The 22857-nt window shown below is 37.7% G+C and overlaps 1 protein-coding gene across 5 annotated transcripts in view; it reads right to left on the bottom strand.

Moving 5' to 3' along the window:
• KIF13A (kinesin family member 13A) overlaps window positions 1-22857 on the bottom strand; it is a 110698-nt gene that overhangs the window by 51829 nt on the left and 36012 nt on the right. For 4 of the 5 annotated variants that reach the window (XM_034064124.1, XM_034063839.1, XM_034065074.1 and 1 more), the window contains exons 3-7: window positions 17695-17707; window positions 10841-10901; window positions 1891-1983; window positions 1204-1384; window positions 104-191 (exon numbers count right to left, since the gene is read on the bottom strand). In XM_034064124.1, coding sequence (XP_033920015.1) covers window positions 104-191; window positions 1204-1384; window positions 1891-1983; window positions 10841-10901; window positions 17695-17707 — 436 coding nt within the window. Of the gene's footprint in view, window positions 1-103; window positions 192-1203; window positions 1385-1890; window positions 1984-10840; window positions 10902-17694; window positions 17708-22857 lie in introns of those variants that run through there. The other variant, XM_034064410.1, reaches the window with a different exon arrangement.

Here is a 22857-nt window from a genome sequence, read left to right on the forward strand (position 1 = left end):
CAAGAACCAAAATGACTGGATAGACACTTTTTTATCTCTTGTAAGATTCTTACTGCTTATGTAAAAGATGCTATTTATAAACTTCTCATTGGTTTAGATTTACCTCAAAGTTTGTAACAGCCAGCTGAGACAGGCCATCTACATATGGTCCCAAAACTTTGTGCTCTCGAACCTTAAGGGACTGCCGACTCCTATGAAATAAAGTAGACTTTACACACAATCCACTAAAATAAACTTTATTGAAAAACAAAAACTGTAGTACGAAATGACAAAAATCTTCTATATAGTAGAAGTCAATTTATGCCTTTAATTGTAACAGGAAGAAAAAAAGTCTTCCAGATTTTCTTAAACTCAAATTAGCAATAAAGACTCAAAATAATCTAACCAGTTTTAATCTACATACATGGATTATTTTTAATGCATCCTTCCACCCCAGTATTTGTGGCTAGAACAAAACTTGAGATTCCGTATTAGGCAGAAAGAATGCCGACAAAAAAAGAAACAAAAAATCTTCCGCTCTGCCCCCCAGCAATTTGCTTCAATTCTTGCATTTTCTACACCTTATTGACATATATGAAATAAGTCTCAAATCTATCTTTTTAACTAACTTGCATACTTCTGCACCTACTGCAATTATGTTCAAGAATTAAAATACACACCACATATAATCAATGCTCATATAAAAAAAAGCTATCAAAACTACTTCCTGACTAGACAGCTCCAAGCCAGAGAGCCTAACCAGTACTTCTGCATAGACAAAATATAAGAAAGAATGCCATAGGTAAATTCTGAGGTATTAATTTTCCACATTGAAAAAGTGTGACATCTAATCCATGAGAACCAAGTTGTAAATGAGTTTTGAATTCCTTCTAGTTGATGAAAATTCATGCCTGGTCTGGATCATATGACAAAAACATCCCAGAATTCATTTGTACATTGTTCATGTATTATTTGCTTGCATCATTCAATGGTACCCCCATATTTAGATTGATCCACACCAGTTACTACTTTATGTATAAGCTTTACATGGATATTCTTTTCTAGTGCTTGATATCTAATCTTTTCTAAAGAAGGATTGTGTGCATACAGTTGGGAAAAAACCCCAAAACAACTTCTCAAGAGCTTTCAAGAGGATTTCTACATTTATAGTTTAAAAAAAATAAAAAAATAAGGCTGGATGTGGGACAGAGTGAAGCTACTCACCCTTTTGGGTCAAGCAGATCTCTGACTTTCTCATTGTAGATTTCCATATAGGACACTTCAACTTTAAATGTATGAGATTCATTTTCTTCCACAGAGATTCTCTGAAATAAAGCACAACAGAGCCGTGGGATCAGACCCAGCTGCTCTGCATTGCCCATCATTGAAAAGGATTTTCCTGAACCTAGAGGAAAAAAGGAGAAGAAAATACTTTAGAATGTAGTTTCTGAGCTACTCATTTGTTCATGAAGCATGCTTTAATTCTCTTTTTATTCCTCCAGAAGTATGTATCAGAACAACATGACAGGCTATTTCAGACAGATAGCTTGTTCTGTGGACTCCAAGGTACAGGAAAACAAAAAGAAAAATGATCTTAAATAGTTTTTCTTTTGGCAGCACTGTTGATTGAGCCCCCTTTGAACACCCTCAAACATTAAAGACTGAATGAACCTTTGGTATGACTTCCTCCTTTCAGGCTTTGAAAGCAGCCCCAACAGGTACTAACTATAACATATTTGCAGAGCTGCTTTAAGAACTTTATATTGTCACTGTGGTAAATGTTTGGCATTTAACACTGTGATATTTTGAAGTACAATTTTTAAATATTATCTAGATTAATATTTATGTTTTGTTCATCCCATTTCCCATGTGCATGAAAAGCGTTCTTCCCGTTTAGCACACACGACTCACCTGTCTGTCCATAGGCAAAAATACAAGCATTATATCCCTGAAAGGCCTTTTCAAGAATTCCTTCCCCAAGGCACTTGAACACCACTTCTTGACCTAGAAAATAAATATTTTAAAGTTATTTATACTATTGAGTGCACTGATGAACAAACAAATGATTCCACATACAACTGAGTGACAAGTTCAAAACCATTGCCTGAAACTAGTGTGTTTAAATATATTGCTGATTTTCCTGTGAAGGGAGCAGTTCTTTGGAACGTGCCATAAGTTGAATGCCTAGAAAATAAAATAGATGTCTAAATTTTGTATTATTTAAGTGCAAATTTTGCAATTAATATACATTCCTTATTCAAAAACTAAAACCAAAAGTCTTTAACTGAATTGCAATGTAACACATTAGTGAACTAGGATATTAAAGGTACAACAAATACCATGCTAGAAACAGTAGTAGTTGTTCTCTTGGGAACTGGCCTCAAGTCTCACCATAAGCTATTATGATTCACTCCGTGACAAACTGATGCTGGAACCAAGATGATATTCACTCTAACGACATTCAGGAAGGAAATGTGTATTAGAAGGCTGCAAGACTTTCAACAGGGCTCTTTGAGGATGTATTTTGCCAGATCCCCAGTTTAAAACATCAGCTGCAGAACTTCGCAGTCGGAAAATTGTCTCTGTGTGCCAGGCAGATTTCAGATGCACTTCAATCTTTTACATGTAGAAGATGAAAACAGGCATGGTGGATGATCTTTTTTTTTAATAGGAAAGCCCACAGTTTGTACACCACGAAGAGGGTCAATGGCTTGTCTACTTTGAGTTCATCAGAGAATTATATCAGCTGTGTGTACACTCAAAACAAGCAGAGCTGAGATAAGGACTGTATTTATACAGCTTCTGGTGTTTGGTTTTAATTTACATTCACTGCCTGCTGACTTTCTGAACAGCTATGATCACTGCATCTCTCATTTTGCTAAGTTATTTTCAGCACTTGTCAGTTACAAGAAATGATTTTGTACAGTGGATGCAATAAAGATTTCCATAGTTCCCAAAATGGAACATACTGACATAAAAAAAAAATCTAACTATAAATTTATACATTACATGAGAATATTTACAGTCCATTATCCTTGAATAATTGGTAGCCCAGAAAATTCCTGCAGAACAACCTGTGGAATGATTTACAGGCACCTAACTAGAACTACAAGTGCTACATTACTTTAATTTTCCTTTAACTGTAATCTAATTTCTCTTCTGCTGTAAAGAAAAAAAACCCAAAAAACCAGTGATGCCCTATCAAATAGTCTTTGTGTATCCTTCCAGCCGATTTTCTAAAATTCTAAAAAGTATCACTGCTCCGGATTAACACAGTTCAGAAATTGAATTAAATATAGGAATACAGGAGTTAAACCTAGAAGAGAATCTGCTGTACTCTGAAATAACTCCATCTCCTTCCCCATACACATTCATTCACTTCTCATTCCAAATCTATGTTGAGACAACACCGTTCAAACACTGGCAAAGCTATAGAGAATGTTAAACTACAGAAGAATCAATAAAGAAAACATATCAGTGGGAGATAAGAACATAAAACAGAAAAATTTGCTTTCCAACCACCTCCTGAGGGCCCATTTTGAAGTTACCAAATATCAAAGAATCAGGGAGCCACTTACTATCTTGCTGAGCAAGAATGCAAACATAAGCAAAGACTGAAGGAGAGTATAATTATTAGAAATATATATTCCATAATAATTATGAGTGGAGAATAAAACCATTTTTCAGAAGAGGAAAAAACCTTCTGACCAGCAATAAACCAGTAACCTTCATGTTCCCCAAGCAAAAATACCCCAGCAGATACCAAAACATTATAACACTGTGGACAGTCATGATAACCGTAAGATAATTTACAGAATCTACTGCTAAATATCAGGGAAGAAAACAGGTCTGAATCCCACGGACAAAGCTGGATTATTATTTATTTTTAATTTTTCAGAAAGAAAAAATAATTTTCAAACAGTCAACACAGAGTCAGTCAGACACAGATACATAATTCTAAAATGGTATTTTTATAACAGGTTTTAAGAGCTCAGCAAAACCAGCATAGACAAATGGGTCATTATAGAGTGATGTTTACAGTAACCAGACAAATTGCCATGGCATAAAAAAAGATTTGTTTTTAAGTGCACTAATAGAAAATAATGCAACATGTTAAACTTCAATCATGGATATTTTACGCATTTGCTAATGTACTGTTGAGGGTAACAGCGTATCATCCACAATATTTGGTTATTTTTCATTAAGAAACCTCACTGCTTCTCCCACAAATTTAATTACGGGGTTTACAAACTGATTTAAAGATCTGTATTATACAGAATTATGTTTATGGGCACTTACGGTCAAAAAAATAACGCAGTTCCATTGTCAGTGTAGACAATTTTTGTTTTGCTTAATAAACCTATATCACCTGCAATTAATACTTTTGCTTACGGAACTTTTCTTTCACAGACACCTAGTGTTTATAGGTAAATGGAAGTTTTAAACTGATTCTAACTTAATTTACAGTAAAAGGAAGAAATACAGGAAAAAACCCCCAACCATATTTAGTTAACTGAAAGATTTCCCTTACATCAACCTTTGTCTTTCAGACAAGGTTCCCAATCTTCCAGCTGGCTAAGACCATTTAGTTGCCTCTTATAAAGGCAACTAAAGGCTTGACACCAAAACACTCATTCCCTCTCCCATCTTCTGCTCAGAACATGGGCAAGCCTTGTGTGACTGACAGACATGCCGACTAGCCAAGCTGGGGAGAACATACCCAAGACTGTTAAGAACACAGGGTAAGCAGACAAGCTGCCAGTTCTCACCAACTAGGATCTCCTGTCTGCTCATCCCTTCAAGGACTGGGGAGCTAAGTCTAGTGAATTCTCCTTACAGATGACAGCCTAAAAAAATCTTGTTTCCTTTACTTTAAAGAGCAAGACTGTCAACCTGGAATCACACAGTGAGAAAGGTTACTAGACAGTGCTGCTGTATACCCTCTACCTCTAGTTATGGCCCATGTAGCAGTGCCCCTAACGCTGCAAGGTGTGAAAGCCTACTAAGACACTGTTAGAGATGCTCTTCTAATCAAAAACCGAGAAACACTGGTGGACAGCCACTCAGTTCTGAAGGCATACATCAACACAACATGAAAATCTTTTCTACATTTACCAGACAATGCAGTTGTACAGCTGTAAGTGTCTTCATAGCCTCAAGACATTATCTGCACATTTTGACAAGTGTAACTACAAGCCTGATGCTAACAGTAGGCGGAAAACAGTAAATCTTCAATAGATTAAATGAATAACTCTCAATCTCTCAGGCTGCCACTTCCAGAAGGAGACTGACCCAAGGTTGATCCAGAGAAGATGTGGTTGCCCCATCCCTGGAAGTGTTCAAGGCCAGGTTGGATGGGGCAACCTGGTATAGTGGAAGGTTAGTTCCTTCCACCTAGTTCCTGCCCCCCCCCCCATGGCAGGGGGGGAGGGGGGGGAGAGGGGCCTTGGAACTAGATAATCTTTATGGCCCCCTCCAACCCAAACCATTTGATGATTCTGTGGTTTTCACATGTTCATCACTCTGACATGCTCTTGACATTCTTCCATAACTATATAAACCAAGATAACAAATGTTGCAGTAACCACACTAAAGATACTGAAGACTTCAGCATTCAAAATGGTATCTGTGACTTACCTGAAAGCTAAAGGAAACATCCTCCTCTCAGATTTACATTTTTAACCTACATTCCTGAAACTTTCAAATGCCATGCTTGTGCTATCACTATGTATCAAGGGTATTTAGCATGGCACTTGGAAGCTAAAAGGTTTTTTCACACATTCTCTACCTTCTGAAATGGCTGGGTATTCCAACAGAAAAAAAAATATAAAACAAAGGTAGCAAAGTATGGCAGTGCACATGTAAACAGTGGCTCTTAAATTAAGAAACCTAAAATAAAGACATCATATTATCTGCCCATAGAGGTGCACAGAAAAATCTTAGAAATCGGAGTTGGAATCTTTAAGCCAGTATGAATTATAGGAACATTTAAATTTGGAGAACGTGTAAGATAATTAAAAGTCCCTGAAAACAGAAACATAAATACATAGCCTAATATACAAAACCACAAAGCACAATTTTCAGAACAAGATATTATTCTCTCTAACATCTCTATGTGCTTTCCCCTTCTCTTCCTCCAAAACATCCCCTAACAGTTCCTGAAGCCCCAGTCAGGAACTCCAATTTGACAGTGCAGCTAGTGAAACCTCCACATTGCAGAGAAACCCTAGGACCCCTTCTCACAACCTGCAAAATGAAGCTATTTACAAATAAAGCTTAAACATTCTCAAGTTCCCCTGGCTGGTGACAAACAGCAGAAGAGAACAAAGAAAAGGGAGGGGAGGAAGGAGGGCCACTCCCTTTCCAACAAAACTCCCTTTTAAAAAGGCAGTTGCTGCCTTTCCCAAGAGCTGCCCATTTAGCAACAAACGAGTTGTACTGTAACTAAGATTTGTTTCAGTGTGCGGTTTTTAGTTGTCTAGTATTTTAGTTCACAACAACCTGTCAACCTGAAATACGGATAATTGTTTCATGCAAGCACAGAGTCATTCAGCCAGGTTGTGACTGCAACATTATGACACACAGCTGCCATTCCAGAAACCCCCTGCCTTACACAGCAGAAATACCTAGAACCAAGTAACAACTTGCTATGTACAACACTGAAAAATCAAGTCTCTTAAGGGCTTAATCTCTAAGCCAGAACATTTTAATACGCAAATCTTGATAGCAATAAATCACAGCTGGTTCCATGACCTAATAGTTACAATAAAACTTGATCTGTGGAGATCAGAATTATTAAAAGCTCTGCCAGGTAACTATTTAAAGAATCCCTTTAAAATGGGAAGAAAGATGTTTACAGTTCACCTTAAACAAAAACCTAAAAGCACAACAGCTAGCATCATCTAACTACTGCAGCCTAACACTGCCCTACTGACAAACCACTGGAGTCTTTAATGTTAGAAGCCTTAACACACAAAAAGTTCTCCAGTGTTTCAAACTAGGTGCAGTAATGTCTGTCTCAAGTGCCTGACCCATACAGCATTAAAGCCCCACTGAGTAAGTTTCCCCCAAAATGTGTATGTCGGATGTCAGCTGTGTGACATTAAACTAAGCCCTACATACCATGTAGAGGCTCCTCTTAAAAAATAAAAAGGAGATTGGGAATTAAAAAGTCAAGGGAACAGAAAGAAAGGCAAGAAAGGGATAGGTTTCTCCCATGTAATAGCTTAAGTATTAGTCACAATTTCAGACAGACACTCATGCCTGATCAAAATTTACAATCTCTCGTGAGGGTAGAAGTGTACAGTCCTTTAAGGCAATTTGTTTCCTTTTAAAACAGCTGCTAAAAGAGCAGTAGTCAGCACACATATTTCCTATTAAATGAAATCTTAGCCCCAAGTCAGGTGTTTAGCCTTTCAGGGCAACGCAGCCTGCAGAAACACAGAACTGAGATTTCAGGCCAAATGTGATGCAGCTTAAGGAATTTCAGAAAAATCCACCAACAAGTTGATACAACACAGGTTCCTTGGAATGGACCTGCCCAAGTGCCACAGTAGTTATTTATACCCTCTCCTGAATCCTTCCCAAACTGAAGGGTTTCTTTCCTTCCTTTTAAAAATCCACTTCACTGCAGACTTCAATAGGCTCTTACTGTTGTCTAGGCTTAGAACAAAGAATTCTTTGTTCTCAACTCTGAGAATTTCTCAATGTCCTCCTCTCCACCAAAATGCTGAGCTGTTATTTGTCTCTGTGAGCTGTTCAAGACAAGCTGGTACTATCCATAAACTGACTCTTGAACTAGTCAAGTCAAGAAACAGACAGAAGTAAGAGGTTATTCCACTTACTCTCAAAATACCTCTCCTGCAGTCTGTAAGGCAAAGCTCCAGCCCTTCTCCAGATCAAGGCAAACTCATTCTATCCTAGAAGCAAATTCCCTTCTCTCCTCAAAAATTTGTTCCATTGACCTATTTTTGGTTTGTTTCTCTGATAAGAGGTCATATTCTCACCAAGTACCCAGCTATGTCTTTCAGAATTAAACAGTCAAAAAAGGTGCAGGAGCTAGCATCTGACAAACAGCACAAACCCAAAGATTTTAACTGTTCCTTGCTTGGAACAACACAGCCACAAATTATTCAGAAGCACAGAGCACCAGTATTCAGAGTAATCATCCATCTATCTGCTAACTCATTGAATTAAAAAAAAAAAGAAACAAAAACCAAACCAAAATTAAAAAAAAAAAACACTCCTCCCCCCTTCCAAAAAAAAAAAAAAGAAAACCACCCATCCACTTTAACATCAATTATAAACACTTCATTTTCAGTTGTAAAAGCAATTCAGAGGGGTTTCTGGATCTTGCAATCTCTAAGATGTGATACCAAGTTGTAAAAAAGCCTCCATCTTCTACAGCATCTGAAAGCAAAGCACACTTACACAAAGGTCTTGTAAAGAGCTTTCTCCTCTTCTATGCTCCAGACTTCCTCTTGGCTTTAAGAGATACAGTCCTGCAAGGACAGCTGCAAAGATCCTCCCTAGGTATGTTTCATCACATGGAGGTTACCTTCACTGTTCTGTTAGTGAGACTGATGGATCGTTTTAGAATTTTAGAAGCCAATTTTCCAGTGGGAAAAAAAAACCCACCAAAATTGCTAAAAACCCAATTCTGCTACCAACAGCAACAACCCCTGTGTTTTCAAATGCTGGAAAGAGAAGGTAACTTCCAAAATGGAATAAGATCCCTTCTGCTTCCTGAACACGAGTTCAGAAAGAAAGTTAGTACATACAAAGTAAACCTTATGCTCAGCCAACAAAATTGAAGACATCTCACAGAATAAACTGACTGTAAGAGAAGAATATGGCTAATCCCATTTCAGGGTCAGCTCTGCTCCCCCACAGCCTGAAAGTTGTAACCAATTACCCAATTAAGCAATGAACTTTATCCAAACAAGAAGCTCTCTCTTGCGCAAAAAATATTAGTAAGTCTTGGTAGTACTGTAGATCAATCAGCAAAGTGAAAACTAAACCTAGCCCATAATCACGTGTGACATCTCTAAGGATCCCGTAACAAATATGCATTTCCAGGAAAGCACAAACTTTGGTTTTGTTGACATGCAAAACCACCCCAAAACCAACATGGAAGAGTTACCTATCTAAGCCAACAAAGAATTCATACACGTGTTGCCTGTAGTTCACATCATACTGTGAGGTTTCTGATGTCCTATATGTCAATTGACAAAATCTTTAATATGTTGTGATATACACCACAGTACCTCTATTCATCATAATGCAAGATGAGCATGTTTTGGTTTCATACAGAGAGCAATGACTGACAGGGTAGCCTAGAACTTGAGAATGTCTGGTTAAACCTTTCACTGTCACATCTTCCGAGGTATTTCGATACAGATAAAAGGGTTTCTCAAGTAACTAAATTTGTCTTACATGACTTTTATTTTTCAAGTATTTTACTTAAGCCTGAAGCTCATATATTAGTTACACTTACAAGCACTCTGGACTTAGATTTCAAGCTTTATACATGTTTCCTTTTAATTGTGCCTGCCAATGACATTAAACTTAAGCATTCACAGAGATTACTTTGGGCAGGGAGTATTTAATACATCTGTCTAGCTAGATCTAGAACTCCACTGAATCTGCCTGTAGACAGAAACAAGTTTAACTGGTTAGGGGTGTTTCTGTGGTCTTCCTCTTCTCTATCTGTGGGTTTATAACATGCAGCTCCCACCTGCACACTGGAGGCAAGTGGAGCCAAGATCTGAGTATGTACTATCACCTCATTCCTTTGGAAGAAATGGAAGCATACAGACACAAACAGATGTACTGCGTGCTCCAGACTCTACCAACGTGAACTAAGAATACGGTACAGTGCACATGATGAATGCAAAGACAGTTACTGAAAGACAAGCAGACATGTAAGTTTTTTCCTGATGAAACATATCTTTGCTCAGGCAAGCAAGAAATACAGTGGAATCTATGATCAAGTGCAACTCCCAAGATTTGGGATTTGATACCAGGACTACAGCAGTCAGACATATATTTTAACATAAGTATATGACAGTTCATATATTAGACCACTGATCTCAATTTTTGAGCTAATTAACCCTATCAACCTTCAAGATTTCTTACGGGCCACAGAACTTCGGAATATGAATACCTAAATTGAATGTCTTTTTCTTTTTTTGTCCTTTCCATGGACCACAGCTTTAAAATCCCAGTGTTCAGAGTCAGCTCTATCAAAACAAGTTCTCTTATGAAGTATGAATATGCTACTGCACAAATCCAGTTATGAGAAAACTACTGGGATTACAGTCTTGTCCAGATTATCCAGCTTTTGAGAGGAAGGAGTCACAAAGCTGAGCACTCAAAACCACTGGGGATCTGAACTTTTAGACTATGAAAACTTGAAAGACTTGAAATAAGCACACTACCTGAGGAGAACATACTTTATTCTTCTCATGCACAGGAACACAGAGCACTGAGAACACACATGTTCATCACTAGCATTAGTCATAAGAAATCACTGATGCAGAACTGAAATTTCATTCTAAGTGACAGAAAAAATCCTCACAAAAGGCACTGCCAGGAGATAAAAAAGACCATTACAGCTTGGACATAAAAAGCACCCCTCCTAAACCCCTCCTGGGCACCTTAAAGTCTGCATTCCTTCTGAACTGAGGCACCAGCACTCAGATGACTCAATCCCTGTAAAAACGAGGAGTCTGCTTCTGTGAAGAAATCACTTGAACATCACAGATCAAAATGAAAAAAAAAAACTTCCACGAAACACAAACCCAAACTCTCATGTGTTCTCAAATTAGTCACACTGCCAGATGTATGGAAAATAGTTTACCTGCATATTTAGTGGTGTTTGATTCATCCATGGACCAGAAGCAGTGATCAAAGGCAAACACCTGTAGAAGCACATAAAAAGACAAATTAGGCACTCTGGTTACACAGCATGTCTCTTAAAGCAGTACAATCTGTGACTCTTGAATTGCAGTTAGACTGCACTGTTTTCTGTGGATCCTAAACCAGAAATGTAAAAAGGCTTCATCTGCAAGAATACTTTTGCGAAATCTTGAGAGTCACAGAACCGCAATAACTTATTTTCTATTTGCATTACTCACAATACTACTTACTGAATCTCTTAATATAGACTTGAAAACTCAGCCAAAACCTAATAATTATCTCCACTCTTCTCTAGGCACTAATGTTGACAAAAGCTTCTGCCAGCAGTAATGCAACAGCACCAAAAGGACTCAATATAAAGAAAATTATGAGATGACTATTTAGCAGACACCAATACAAGACAAAATTTCTAGCATGGGTTGGACTTCTAAGGCTCAAAGAAGAACATTACTTACAAGCCTTAAGGAGCAAATAAGTACTATCAGATGATCTGCTTAAACTAAGAGTACAGTACTGCATCTCACTAGAGGAAAGCTCAAAACTTACAAATACAAAACGTAGGTCTATCAGACAAACAAGCTATCAGAGCCTGCTTTAATGAAAAGACTTAATACCACTTCAGTCAAGAGTTCCTGCTGGGCAGAAATCAAGTGAGATTCAATATTGTGCTCAGTGGACTTGTGGACCTGGAAGAGCATTCTGTAAAAACACTTAACATGCTGGGATTTGATCCAAGTTACTTTTTCTGCACATCTGAGAACATTATAGTATAGACATTTAACACTGTTGTTTTGACAGCTTTATATTGCTACAAACACACCTTAAGCTGAAATGCATTTTCCACATTTTACCATGGTAAACTGACTGTGGATGAGTAAATTATACAAGTTCTTTTTCTTTTCCCTTCGGAATCCCAAAAGGACAGGAAACAACCAAAGCAACCTTCTTTGTTAAAACTTCCCAAGAGCCAAGATTTTCTCTGCCTGGTCTTCCAACAGCTGATCTCCTTAGTGAGACAAGCCATGAAGGGTAATGTAGAGAAAGAACCACAGGCTCTGTTGGTGGAAACACCAAATTCCTTGCGAGACAAACCCTGAAGTGCAGAAGAAGATGGATCATTTCCCTTTGGCTTTTGGAGATGTAGAACATCTTGGATTCCCTGCCACTGGAGAATTACTACAGCATCTGTTCTACAAATATATTGTAACCTAATTCTTCCCAAAATGTCTGTTGCTGCAAGTATATCAGAAGGATTAAACCAGGTAGCACAGTAACCTCACCTCCTTCCCTTTCCCCCTGTGTAATGCAAAACACATCAAATGGCCCAAGAGAAGACTCCATACTAAGACAACACTTAGTCCACAAGAGGAAAAAGAGTTCTGGAATTCTCCTCTTTAGAGAAAACAAACAAACCCATAATGACAATTTAACAGGAAGGTCTAAGTCACTTACTGCATCACAAATAGAATGAGACAACTTCATGAGTCAGAACATTCCCTGATGTGGCAGAGTGAAAGATGTAGCTTTGCTATCAAACTATAAGCAAAATGCAACAGTTACCTCATCTCCACATAAGTAGGGGCTTAAATTACTTCTTTGCATTTGTTTGTTGTACATCAGATCTAAGCATAAAGAACCCCCTGTCATCAATAAGAATGCTCTAACCCTTCTCTGAACTTTTATAATCCAAAAGCTACTGTCTCTCTTCTCACATTCCACTTGTATGAACTCTTCTTCAGGGGAGTTGGTAACAGCATCTATCTGCAGTGGATCGTGCTGCCCAGTTAAAAGAGTTATCCAGCTACACATGCTCTTGTGTAATGACTTAACATCAATGCAGCAGTACTGTAGGCCTATTTAATCTGTTGTCCTATGCATTTTCCCCTTGGTTAACATGGAAAATCATGACAGGATTATTTAGTAACTCCTAATTTAAACACTGAGACTTTAAAAAACTCAAATATGTGCTTTCAGCCAAGCATTTCTCATAGAGAAGCAGCTTTTTTTTTTTTAATCAGTAAAAAATGGTCAGACTGTTTTTTGAAGGTTCAAAAATGATTATGCAAGAGGAAGACAAAAATTCTGTCTCAAGATAAAACCAAAGTAAATATAGCATCTTTTCATACATAAAAAGCCAGGACATGGACTTGGTCTACATATAAAACTTGTTCTGGAAATTTGCCAAATCCTTCTAGCAGAAGTAACAAGATTACTTTAAAATAAAAAAGCATCAGGCAAAAAAGTGGGAACTGCTGGGGCACCACTATTTGTGAAACAGGTACAGCAGCTGCAGTAAAAATCCCTTCTCCATTAAAACAGGTGGGCAAACATTTCAAAATTGTGTTTATCAGTGGTGACAAAACAGCAACCTTGAACATTCCCAGCAATGATAATTTAAGGAGTGCCTAACCAAAGCAATTTTCAGGACAACTCAGACCTTTGGGAAAACAGATTTCAAATGCAAGAAGTAACAGAGTAAGAAGGCAAAAAGAACAAGAAACTCGGCCCCAATCAGTAAGGCTCTTCCCCACGTACCTAATGAAGGCATTTCACAGGAAATGCCTGTAGGGCAGTGTCCTACTTGAAGAGTGACCCTCTCGATCACCTTCTGTGTCCAAAAATGACTCAGTAGTTTCTATTTTCCTGACCTCCAGCGCAAGAACTGCAGGACATGCAGTCACAAGAGCAGCACACAAGCACACTCAGGATCAAGACACAGAACCTAAGCTATGATGGAAAAAACCCTTAGTCTTATCCTTAGTGCTCTCTTCCTTCTTCCATTTTTATTTATTATTATTATTCCTTGAAAACAAAATGTTGGGTATCACTTTTTCTTTCGATAGGAGTATTCTCCCCAAGATCTATTTCCTTGAAGAAGGTATTAAACCTCCTGTCAATATAATTATCAAAGCTATCAGGAGTTCTGGTAATGCTGAAGACTCAAACTCAGTGGCCAATACTCACACTGGGAATTACTGGGCACTGAAAATGCCTTTTTAGCTTTTTGAAGAAAGCAAAAATCTTTACCAACTTCTATATATAATCTATATCAAAACTACTATTGAAACATATTTGGAGAGTATTGAAACATATTTGGAGAGAGAGATATGTGACACACAAACAGAACTTTTTAAACTTCGAGCTCTCTCTCTGAATTAGCTTTTAGCTACATTTTGGAAAATCTACTCCATTTAGGTGGTTTAACATCAAAAGAAAAAAAGCAAATGTTTTTGTTTGAAATTCAAAGTTTAAAGTTGCTACTTCCATCTCCACTGAGATTTCCTGAACTTACAGTTACTTTTCTGAGCATTTTGAGTAAGCCTCTGACTATATGGGCAAGTATTTCTACTTTCCTACTACTCTGATGTCAATTCCATAGCCACTGAACCAGGAAGCTGAATGTATTTTCAGAAGGTAAGCAAAAAGGGAAAACCATGAAAGACAGGTACAGACCTACGGGAAGTGTCTGCACAGGTAGGCGTTGAACCTCAAGCAGATGTAAGTTCACACAGGTGTTGGCCAGTTCTCACAACCAGACCCAAAATAATTCTGGGGTTTTAAATTACAGAGGTAACTAGGAAACAAGCCTTACAACTGTCTTATTTTTCCAAGATTCTGTACCTCATGCCTCATCCTAGCATCTAAAGAGAAAGCTAGATAAAAGGAAGCTGCCAAGAACCTGCCCACTAGGGTAGTAGCTTCTAAGCAAAACATTTTAAGTGGAGCAAAGGGACAAAACAGGGTCATTTTTTCCCTAGCTCTATTATTTCAGCATTTGAAACTGCACAATACTTCCAGTCTGAGTAGTATAGCAGTTGTAAAAAAGCTTGGACATTGCATTTCAGCCGTCTAGAACTAGTCAAGTAACACAACTACAAGTAATAGAATGTGACTCACCAGGACAGACCCTGCACAACTGGAAGTCCATAGTAAAAATAAGTATACAAGTATAAGTATATTCATTGTAAGCATTTTAACTCACAAATATTACATCACCACCATAAAAATGGAAAGTTATGAGAAAGAATTAGCCAGTAAATGTTAGAATCCTGGTACTACTGTATCCAGTGTCAGTGTAAGTGGGAACATGGAATCATAGAATCATAGAATAGTTAGGGTTGGAAAGGACCTTAAGATCATCTAGTTCCAACCCCCCTGCCATGGGCAGGGACACCTCACACTGAACAATGTCATTCAAGGCTCTGTCCAACCTGGCCTTGAACACTTCCAGGGACAGAGCATTCACAGCTTCTTTGGGTAACCCATTCCAGTGCCTCACCACCCTCAGAGTAAAGAACTTCTTCCTTATATCCAAACTAAACTTCCCCTTTTAAAGTCCCCTGTAATAGTTACACAGGCCAGTTTTACATTATAGAGAACAACACTCAAAGTGTTATTAACTATTAAAAATTAAATAAAATAATTGTTCTGGTAACCCCAAAGTTTAAGTAAAGACATAGGGCTTTGATCCAAATTTCTTCAGCAAACACCTACAGCAACTTAAGACAGCTGTTGGCTAATATTTTGCTAAGGAGGCAGCTAGAGCTTATGGCTTCCATAGCAAAACTGATGCAGGTCCACGCACCCACTGTATCAGGGAAAAATCCGGAGTTTTGTTTCAAATTCACCTGTACCTGTGGCTTTAAATGACATTTCACATTTTAAACTAGAAGGGCCATTATACCTGACAACTACACAGCATTAACTTCTCACAGAATCAGAAAAGACAGCCGTTGGGTAGTCACATTTTAAACAGCCAAAACAACAATCCGCAGAACTTGCTTTCATTACAGCTACTAATCAATGGCTTGAATTAATAATTTTACGAGTTTACAAACTGAAGTATAGTTATGTGAACTATTTACAGGTAATGGGTACCATATCCAATATTAAGTGCTTACCAGATTAAGCCAAATTACATAATTAGTTTAAAAAGGAGTCTAATTTCACATTCATTATTCATTGTTTTGAAGCCTAATCCTCAGTATAGACTAAGCAGAGTCTTGGGCTTCCAGTATTCAGCAATACATTGCCCAGACTGAACATAATCCCTAACATACCGTCTATGTAGCTACAAAATATTGTAAATACACAACTAAAGGTTAATAGCCATTTCCATCTGACCAATAGGTGGCAAATTAATCATGTTCTGTGTTTTTACAGAAATTACAAACACAAGACCTACCACAGGCCTAAAGAAGCAGGAACAGACAACCTGAAGTTAGCCTAGGGAACAGCTCACAAATCTCAGTTCAGAACAGCCATTTTACTTTTGTCAGAAACTTACAGGAAAAGCCCAAGTAATAAACACAATGTTTGTAGATATAGCAAAATACCCTAATATTTTTATATAACTGTTGCTACCAGTGCTTCAGAGCTACCAAGTCGAACTGAGATTACAGTTCATCCACAACAGATGATGAATTGGCTCATTAAAGCAAAGAAACTTCCAAAAGTTATGAAAACTTTAAAAAACACTGATTTGAAGATCAACTACATGCAGCACCCTAAAAACTGTATAGATCAAGAAACATTCAATCTCATATCTTTAAAGATATGTCTACTTCCACTGGTAGTGAGAGCCACCTCCCATCTCAAAGTGATAAACATTTCATACAACATCATAAGTTTAGGTATTATAGGATGTTAATGAGCATCTAACTATACCTAACACTGCTACTACCATCATGGCATATATGCTGCAGCTGTAATGTTTTTGTCCAAGAAATGCAAGATTATAATTAAGCTTTTACAGAATGGCAAGAATAACTATCTGCTTGTAACGGAACACGAATGATGAAGTACAGAAAATGAATGCTCTTGTAAAAAAGTTTTTGTGAAATTAAAACAACAGAAAGGAGGGTTTTTTTTGCATTAAAAAAAAATAACAATGATGAAACTCTTTCGTATTAAATACCAAATATTATTAATAGAACTTTATCAAATGCTTTCCAAAATTTTGACAAACAAAAAAAAAAACCAGGTTCATAATTTTAAGAAATTGAATCAAGAGTTGGGGGATGAGGCAGAAATCAATACAGCTTTCCATTTTAAAATGAAGTATCAGTGGTTTTAATTGTCACCCGCTGTGACCTTAAATTAAAAAATTAATCAAAACAATATCTATTTAGATTTTATTTTTATACACACACACATATGGAATAGCTGCCTGAACCATAAAGTACATAAATATCCATACAAGACAGATATATAGATTATGCCTCCCAATTTTTATTCCCAAAAGGCCTACAGAATGTTCTGCTGCACCTGCAGAACTCAGATTTGCATATACTGTTTCTTGAAGATCACAAATGAAAGAAAATAATATGACGTAATGCAATAGCTCATTCAGAGCTAACTACAGCTTTCTGCTGTAAAAAGTACCAACCAAAAGAAAGGGCAAAATTATCATTAAATTTCTGAAGCAAAACACCAATGCAGTGTTTTGCACATGCTGACATGATGTAGTTCTCAATCTTTATTTTAAATTTCAAGCATGACACACATTATATGTATTTACTCTTCCTAATGTTTTTATGAATGCATTAAGATCATGGTTTGTCCTGGTCACAGCTTTAACAAGTTATGCTTTGCCTGAATGTCAGTCAGATTAAACTGTTTTTTTTCTGAAATTATAAAGTCTTTCACTTAAAAGTACGAGGAATGGATTTTTTTCATGTATTTTCATTTATCAAAGCTGCATTTGATCACATACTACAGCAATATGCCCAATACTTCTACATCGTTCAACATCTGCAAGCAGGTACAAAATGCAAAAAGAGACAAAACACTTACCTTAGGTGGTTTTCTGGGTGATTGGCAAAAAAAATCAGTGACGATGATGAGAAGTACGAATACACCATTCACATAAAGGGAAGGGAGCAAAGAAAGAGAAACATAGTTAGTGTACATCATTACTGTCATCTGAACTTTTTTTGTAATCCACAGTATATTTAAGAATAATTAAACCATAAGGTATTTGTATGATGCATCACAGATTTTTAAACCATTTAAGTATCTACTTTACTAATACAGACCCACATGAAAAAGAAAGGAAAATGTCAGATTCCTTGTAAGCATACAAATCTAACAGCACTTGGTTCTAGAACGAAGACAACCATCCATTTTGTCGAAGTCAAACCACAGCTCGCGTTTGTTTGGTCACCCAGGATGAAGGTCCACTGACTTTAGCAATGCTACACATGCAAGACCAAGTTAAGAGTCAAAAAAATATTTCTTGTAGAACTCATAGAATTGTGAAGAAAAATAACCCTGTGTTTTGTTTTCCCTAGCCACAGAAAGCCTACATAGAGCACAGGAAGCCAACAAATAAACACCATTACCATTACCCTTTACACACAACTCCAATGTTTGGGGCAGAAATAAAACAGAAATGACAGACCCCCAAACAGAAGACACCAGCTCAGAGTACTTCAACTTGTCCTTAAATACTTCTATGCTTCTGCTGTCAGCCATAAGACCACAAAGCAAATTAAATCACCTTGGGGTTTTTTGGCAGGATTAGTTTTAAGTGAAATTGCTGCCCTGTCTCGCTATATAGCCCCGTGCTCGCTAATACCAATGCAAGAGAGAAGGTGAAAATATGGTGCAGAATTAAACTGACTTTGGCCATTTATGAAAACTACAACTTAGGCATATGTCGAAATTATGTACTGAAATAGGCCTGAGGTAATACACAGAAGAAATTTCCACTTGTTCTTCACATCAAGGAAAAAAAAAACCCCAACCAAAAAAAACAAAACAACAAAACATACAAACATGGATGGATAGGAAAAAAAACAACCAGTAAAGTCTACAGACAAAGCACAAGCAGAGAATATGGTAAGGTTTCTAAGATACAGATATGGATGAAAGGTCTCTATCTACCCAGCAAATGACATGCTACACAAAATTCAAAGCTATCAAGCAGCTACAGTCTCAATGCAGAAACACATGGGACAAAGGCCTGCTTCCATCCGCCAGGCTGCACATACGGATTCCACCAAGTCTGGTGAAGAAGAACACATTGAGCAGTTTTCTTAGCAACCCACAATACAACAGCTCAGCAAAAAAAGCTGAAGAGACAGAAATCCACAAGCGTATCTTACGCAATCTTTTCTGCCTAGTCTCAGCAGCTACCTTAGATGACATGTCTGCCTAAACCAGAAGTTACATAGCTGGTACACCGCATTGGTATAGCGCAAACACACTTCGACTCTGCACCAAACCGCTCATTTCACCTGTAGCCTTTCATTAACAGTGGCTACACAGGCTCAGTTCATCACTATCTCTTGTCCGGGTGCCTCAGAACTTGAGCAGAATGCACTGCTCTCTAATTGAAAAATACATTTAGCTGTACCTTGAATGTTTTTAACTTGAATAAATTTTCTGATGTGATGAAAGCTGAATGTTATCAGCTTGTCCAGCCAGAGGCCCAGCACAAGCTCTAAGCTTCCAATTCCTTCAAGGAAAACCATTCAAAAGTTTTTTACAAAGCTTTTAAATACACTCGTATCTTGAAAAATAATTCCAGAATACATTAGCTTTCCTAGGGAATTCCTGATAGACTGCTGTACAGGTTCAGCAGATGCCCTAAACAGTTTAATTGAAGTAAAAAACAACAGAAAATGTATCAACTGTATTTTTTTCTGAGATCATTCTTATAAGCCCCAATTGGAAAGGGTACAGAACATCACTAAAATAAACAAATGGTTTGACACATTTCTTAAGATATTTAGTCAAGCAATATAAGCCACTTTTAGGAGGTTTCCTCTGATTTTCCTCTGATGCCCATTTTAAGAAAAGTATAATAGTAATTTTCAAACTTCTGGTGCATATCAGAGCTTTCCAGTTGAAAGCAAGATGTTCACCCCAATCCTTTGAATTTCAAAGCAACAGGAGCTGCAGCTTCCTAACATATGTGACATTCTACTGCTCTGAGCTCTTTGGCTATTAAGACCAAACTAACAACTCCAAAAGTCACCTGCTAGCATCACCAGCAGCAAAATGCTCAAGGCCTCTGGACTAAGCTATACTGGCTTACAGGATAGAATTTCTTAAGCTATTTGGAAATTCCAGCTAACCAGCTCACTGTAACCATTATCCTGGCAGTGATTCAGGTGGAGACACTCCAAAAATACTTTCTTCAAAGGACTCAGACTAATAAATAAAAAACTGTTTACAGTTTACCAGAAATCACATCTGCAGCAGATTAAAGATGTGCTATAAAACCTGCATTAGGATCCACCAATTTTTCACAGAAAAAATGTTTTAATATGTGCTTCATGGTTCTTTCCTTCCCCATAAACCAGAAACTTTCAACTTCATATATAAGTGAATTTGTCTCAATTTTTACCAAATGCTGACTATAAAACTGTGGTGATTCCATGTCACACCTGGGGCTGGGAGGGAGAAGAAGCGGGGTGGGGGGGGGGGGGGGGGGGGGGGGCAGAGAGAGAAGGAACAGACAAAAGATCAGAGATACAACAGTTAGAATTCTTAATTCCATGTCTTATCATCCATGGTGTCAATGACAACATGCAGGTATACCTGCTGAATGACAATAAAATCCTCTCTAAAGAGCCAGCACACTTCAGGAAATTATCAGTTACCTAACCTTGTAATGCATCTACACAACAGTAGATTTTGGTTTAACGTAATGAAGGGCATCTTCCATCTGCACACTCAGATGGAAGACTGACTTTATTCACATCGCTATAACTTAAACCCAAGGTAAACACCACCAAGAGCCTGTCAAATATTCTCATAGGTCAAAGGAAAAGTATGAATTTCAATGACCACAACGCCCAATGAGCTTCTGAACTTCCTCCTGCCTTTGCTCTTAAGTCATTATGACTTTAGTAAAATATCACTAGAATGATTTTCTAACTTCACTGAGCAGTATGTCCTCTGCAGATATCTACTCAGGCTTTATCTTTTACAACAGTACTAAGCCTCTCCTGTCCTGCTTGGCATCAAGATTACAGAGTGTGGCTACCTCAAATTTTTATCCAGAAGCAGAAAACCGATTTCTAGAAAGCTCTGTGCTAATGCAAACATTTTTTTCCCCTGTTGTCTCTTGCTAAAACCAAACTCTTAATGCTTCTCACATTTGCTAAGAGAAGTGATTCACAGTGTCAGTTCTCATCTTCCCTGTTAGCATGTGAGAACTCTTCCTGTCTACATCTACATTTTTTCTCTACCATTTACCCCTTGCATCTGACAGCATACAATAAGAGTGTGCTTCGCTAGCAGAATAATGGCAGCAAAGGGTGGTTCTTCTTTTTTTAACTACCCACACTATTTCACAGCAGTCTCCCTTTGTCATACAAAAAGTTGATGTAAGTTGGCATTACATATTCTGACTAGAAAACTAGTCACATGCAATAGGAAGCAACAGAAGACACTCTTGCACTGTGAGCATCCAGAAGTACACAATACTGTAATCTTAAAGATTCAATCATTTTCAGATCCACACTTGATTTTTTGTGCCTTTACAAGTGTTGACAAAATGTCACTTCTAACAGTAGGAAAAACATTTTTATATACCAAAAACCTGAAAGAACCATTTTTTCTCCCCATTCCATACATTGGGGTTTCATTACCCCACTCATTCCCAGTCAAGAAAGTCACCTTCAGCATGGACAAGGTATATTTAAAAACAAGACCATAGGCATAAAACCAGGTACTACACATTGAAGGAGACAGAGGAACAAGGCATCTTTGAAAAACAGGTCTTAAGATTTTTTTGGAACAACATCCTCACAGCCCAATTCATCTCCAATTTGGCTGTGCTAAGCAGCCAAGTAGGTCACAATTGCACTATAATTATTCCACATTCTGGGAAGTATTCAGTGGATTCTTTTCCTTTCTCACAATTAGTTAATGAAGATGAAGCAATCATACACAGCTATGTTAAGTAACCACACACAGCATCTATAGCAGATGATGAATGAAACACGTGACTTTGCAGCTTGCTCTTCTAAGCTGACTACATCAGAAATTACCATCTAAGACACTGACTTTGAAATACCTTTTTGTTCTTGTCATATGTGCAACCACAGCAAATTCATGGTACTCCCTGTTTTCCCAAATACCTAAGTGTTTATATGTGGTGGCTACATAGTCACTGATGTGCTCCTCAGGATCACTGAGGAGTCCTCAAGTTTTTATATGATGAGCTGAAAAAAAAATCGAAAAGATCTGTCTGATAAAAATAATACTCTTTTACATTCCAGCATATCTGGAATCTAAAGGCCTGATGTTCAAAACAAATAGTGTAGCATTTTTTGAGCATTTGTTTGCTTGTTTGCTGTTTTTTAAATAAGGCTGCCTTACAATACAGGCTAACAAAATAACCAGCAGTGTGTGCTTGCCTTGCAGAGTGCAAGGGAACAAATCAGTGGTAGGACCATCATAACCAGCATACCTTGCTTTCCTGAAGTAACTGCATTGCTTGTTTGACATGTACACAAGGCTTTCAAAGCAGTTGCAGCAGAGGCATTCAGCGCACCAAATTACAAACAACGTAAATTATGTAAAAGCAATGAGATGATGTTTCACCTACCCTCACAGGAAGATCAAGGAGTTCTAGCACTCTCCCTTGTCTCATGGTTTATCACTTCAGGCTGTTACTTGCAGGCTTGATACTAAGCATCTTAAAAAGCATGCCTATATATTATTAATGGACACTCTACTACTTAACAAAAGCACCTATCTAGAAAATGATCGAAGTCTGCCACAGTAACAGTTTCAGTTGATCAGGTACTGCAAAGTACTGGCAGGACACCATTTTCTCTATAAAGAACACAGAAAAAGCACATTTATTTGCCTGTTCTTCCCTTCTCTTTTCTAAATGCATAAGAACATCAAAGGAAACGGCAGGGGCAATGCCCCTTAAGGGAATAGTGTCCCATCTTTCTGTATGGCTGGGCACCTCCTGTAGAGCTCAGTAATGAA

This window comes from Melopsittacus undulatus, chromosome 1 (assembly GCF_012275295.1).
Source record: "Melopsittacus undulatus isolate bMelUnd1 chromosome 1, bMelUnd1.mat.Z, whole genome shotgun sequence".
In the NCBI taxonomy this organism is placed as follows: Eukaryota; Metazoa; Chordata; class Aves; order Psittaciformes; family Psittaculidae; genus Melopsittacus; species Melopsittacus undulatus.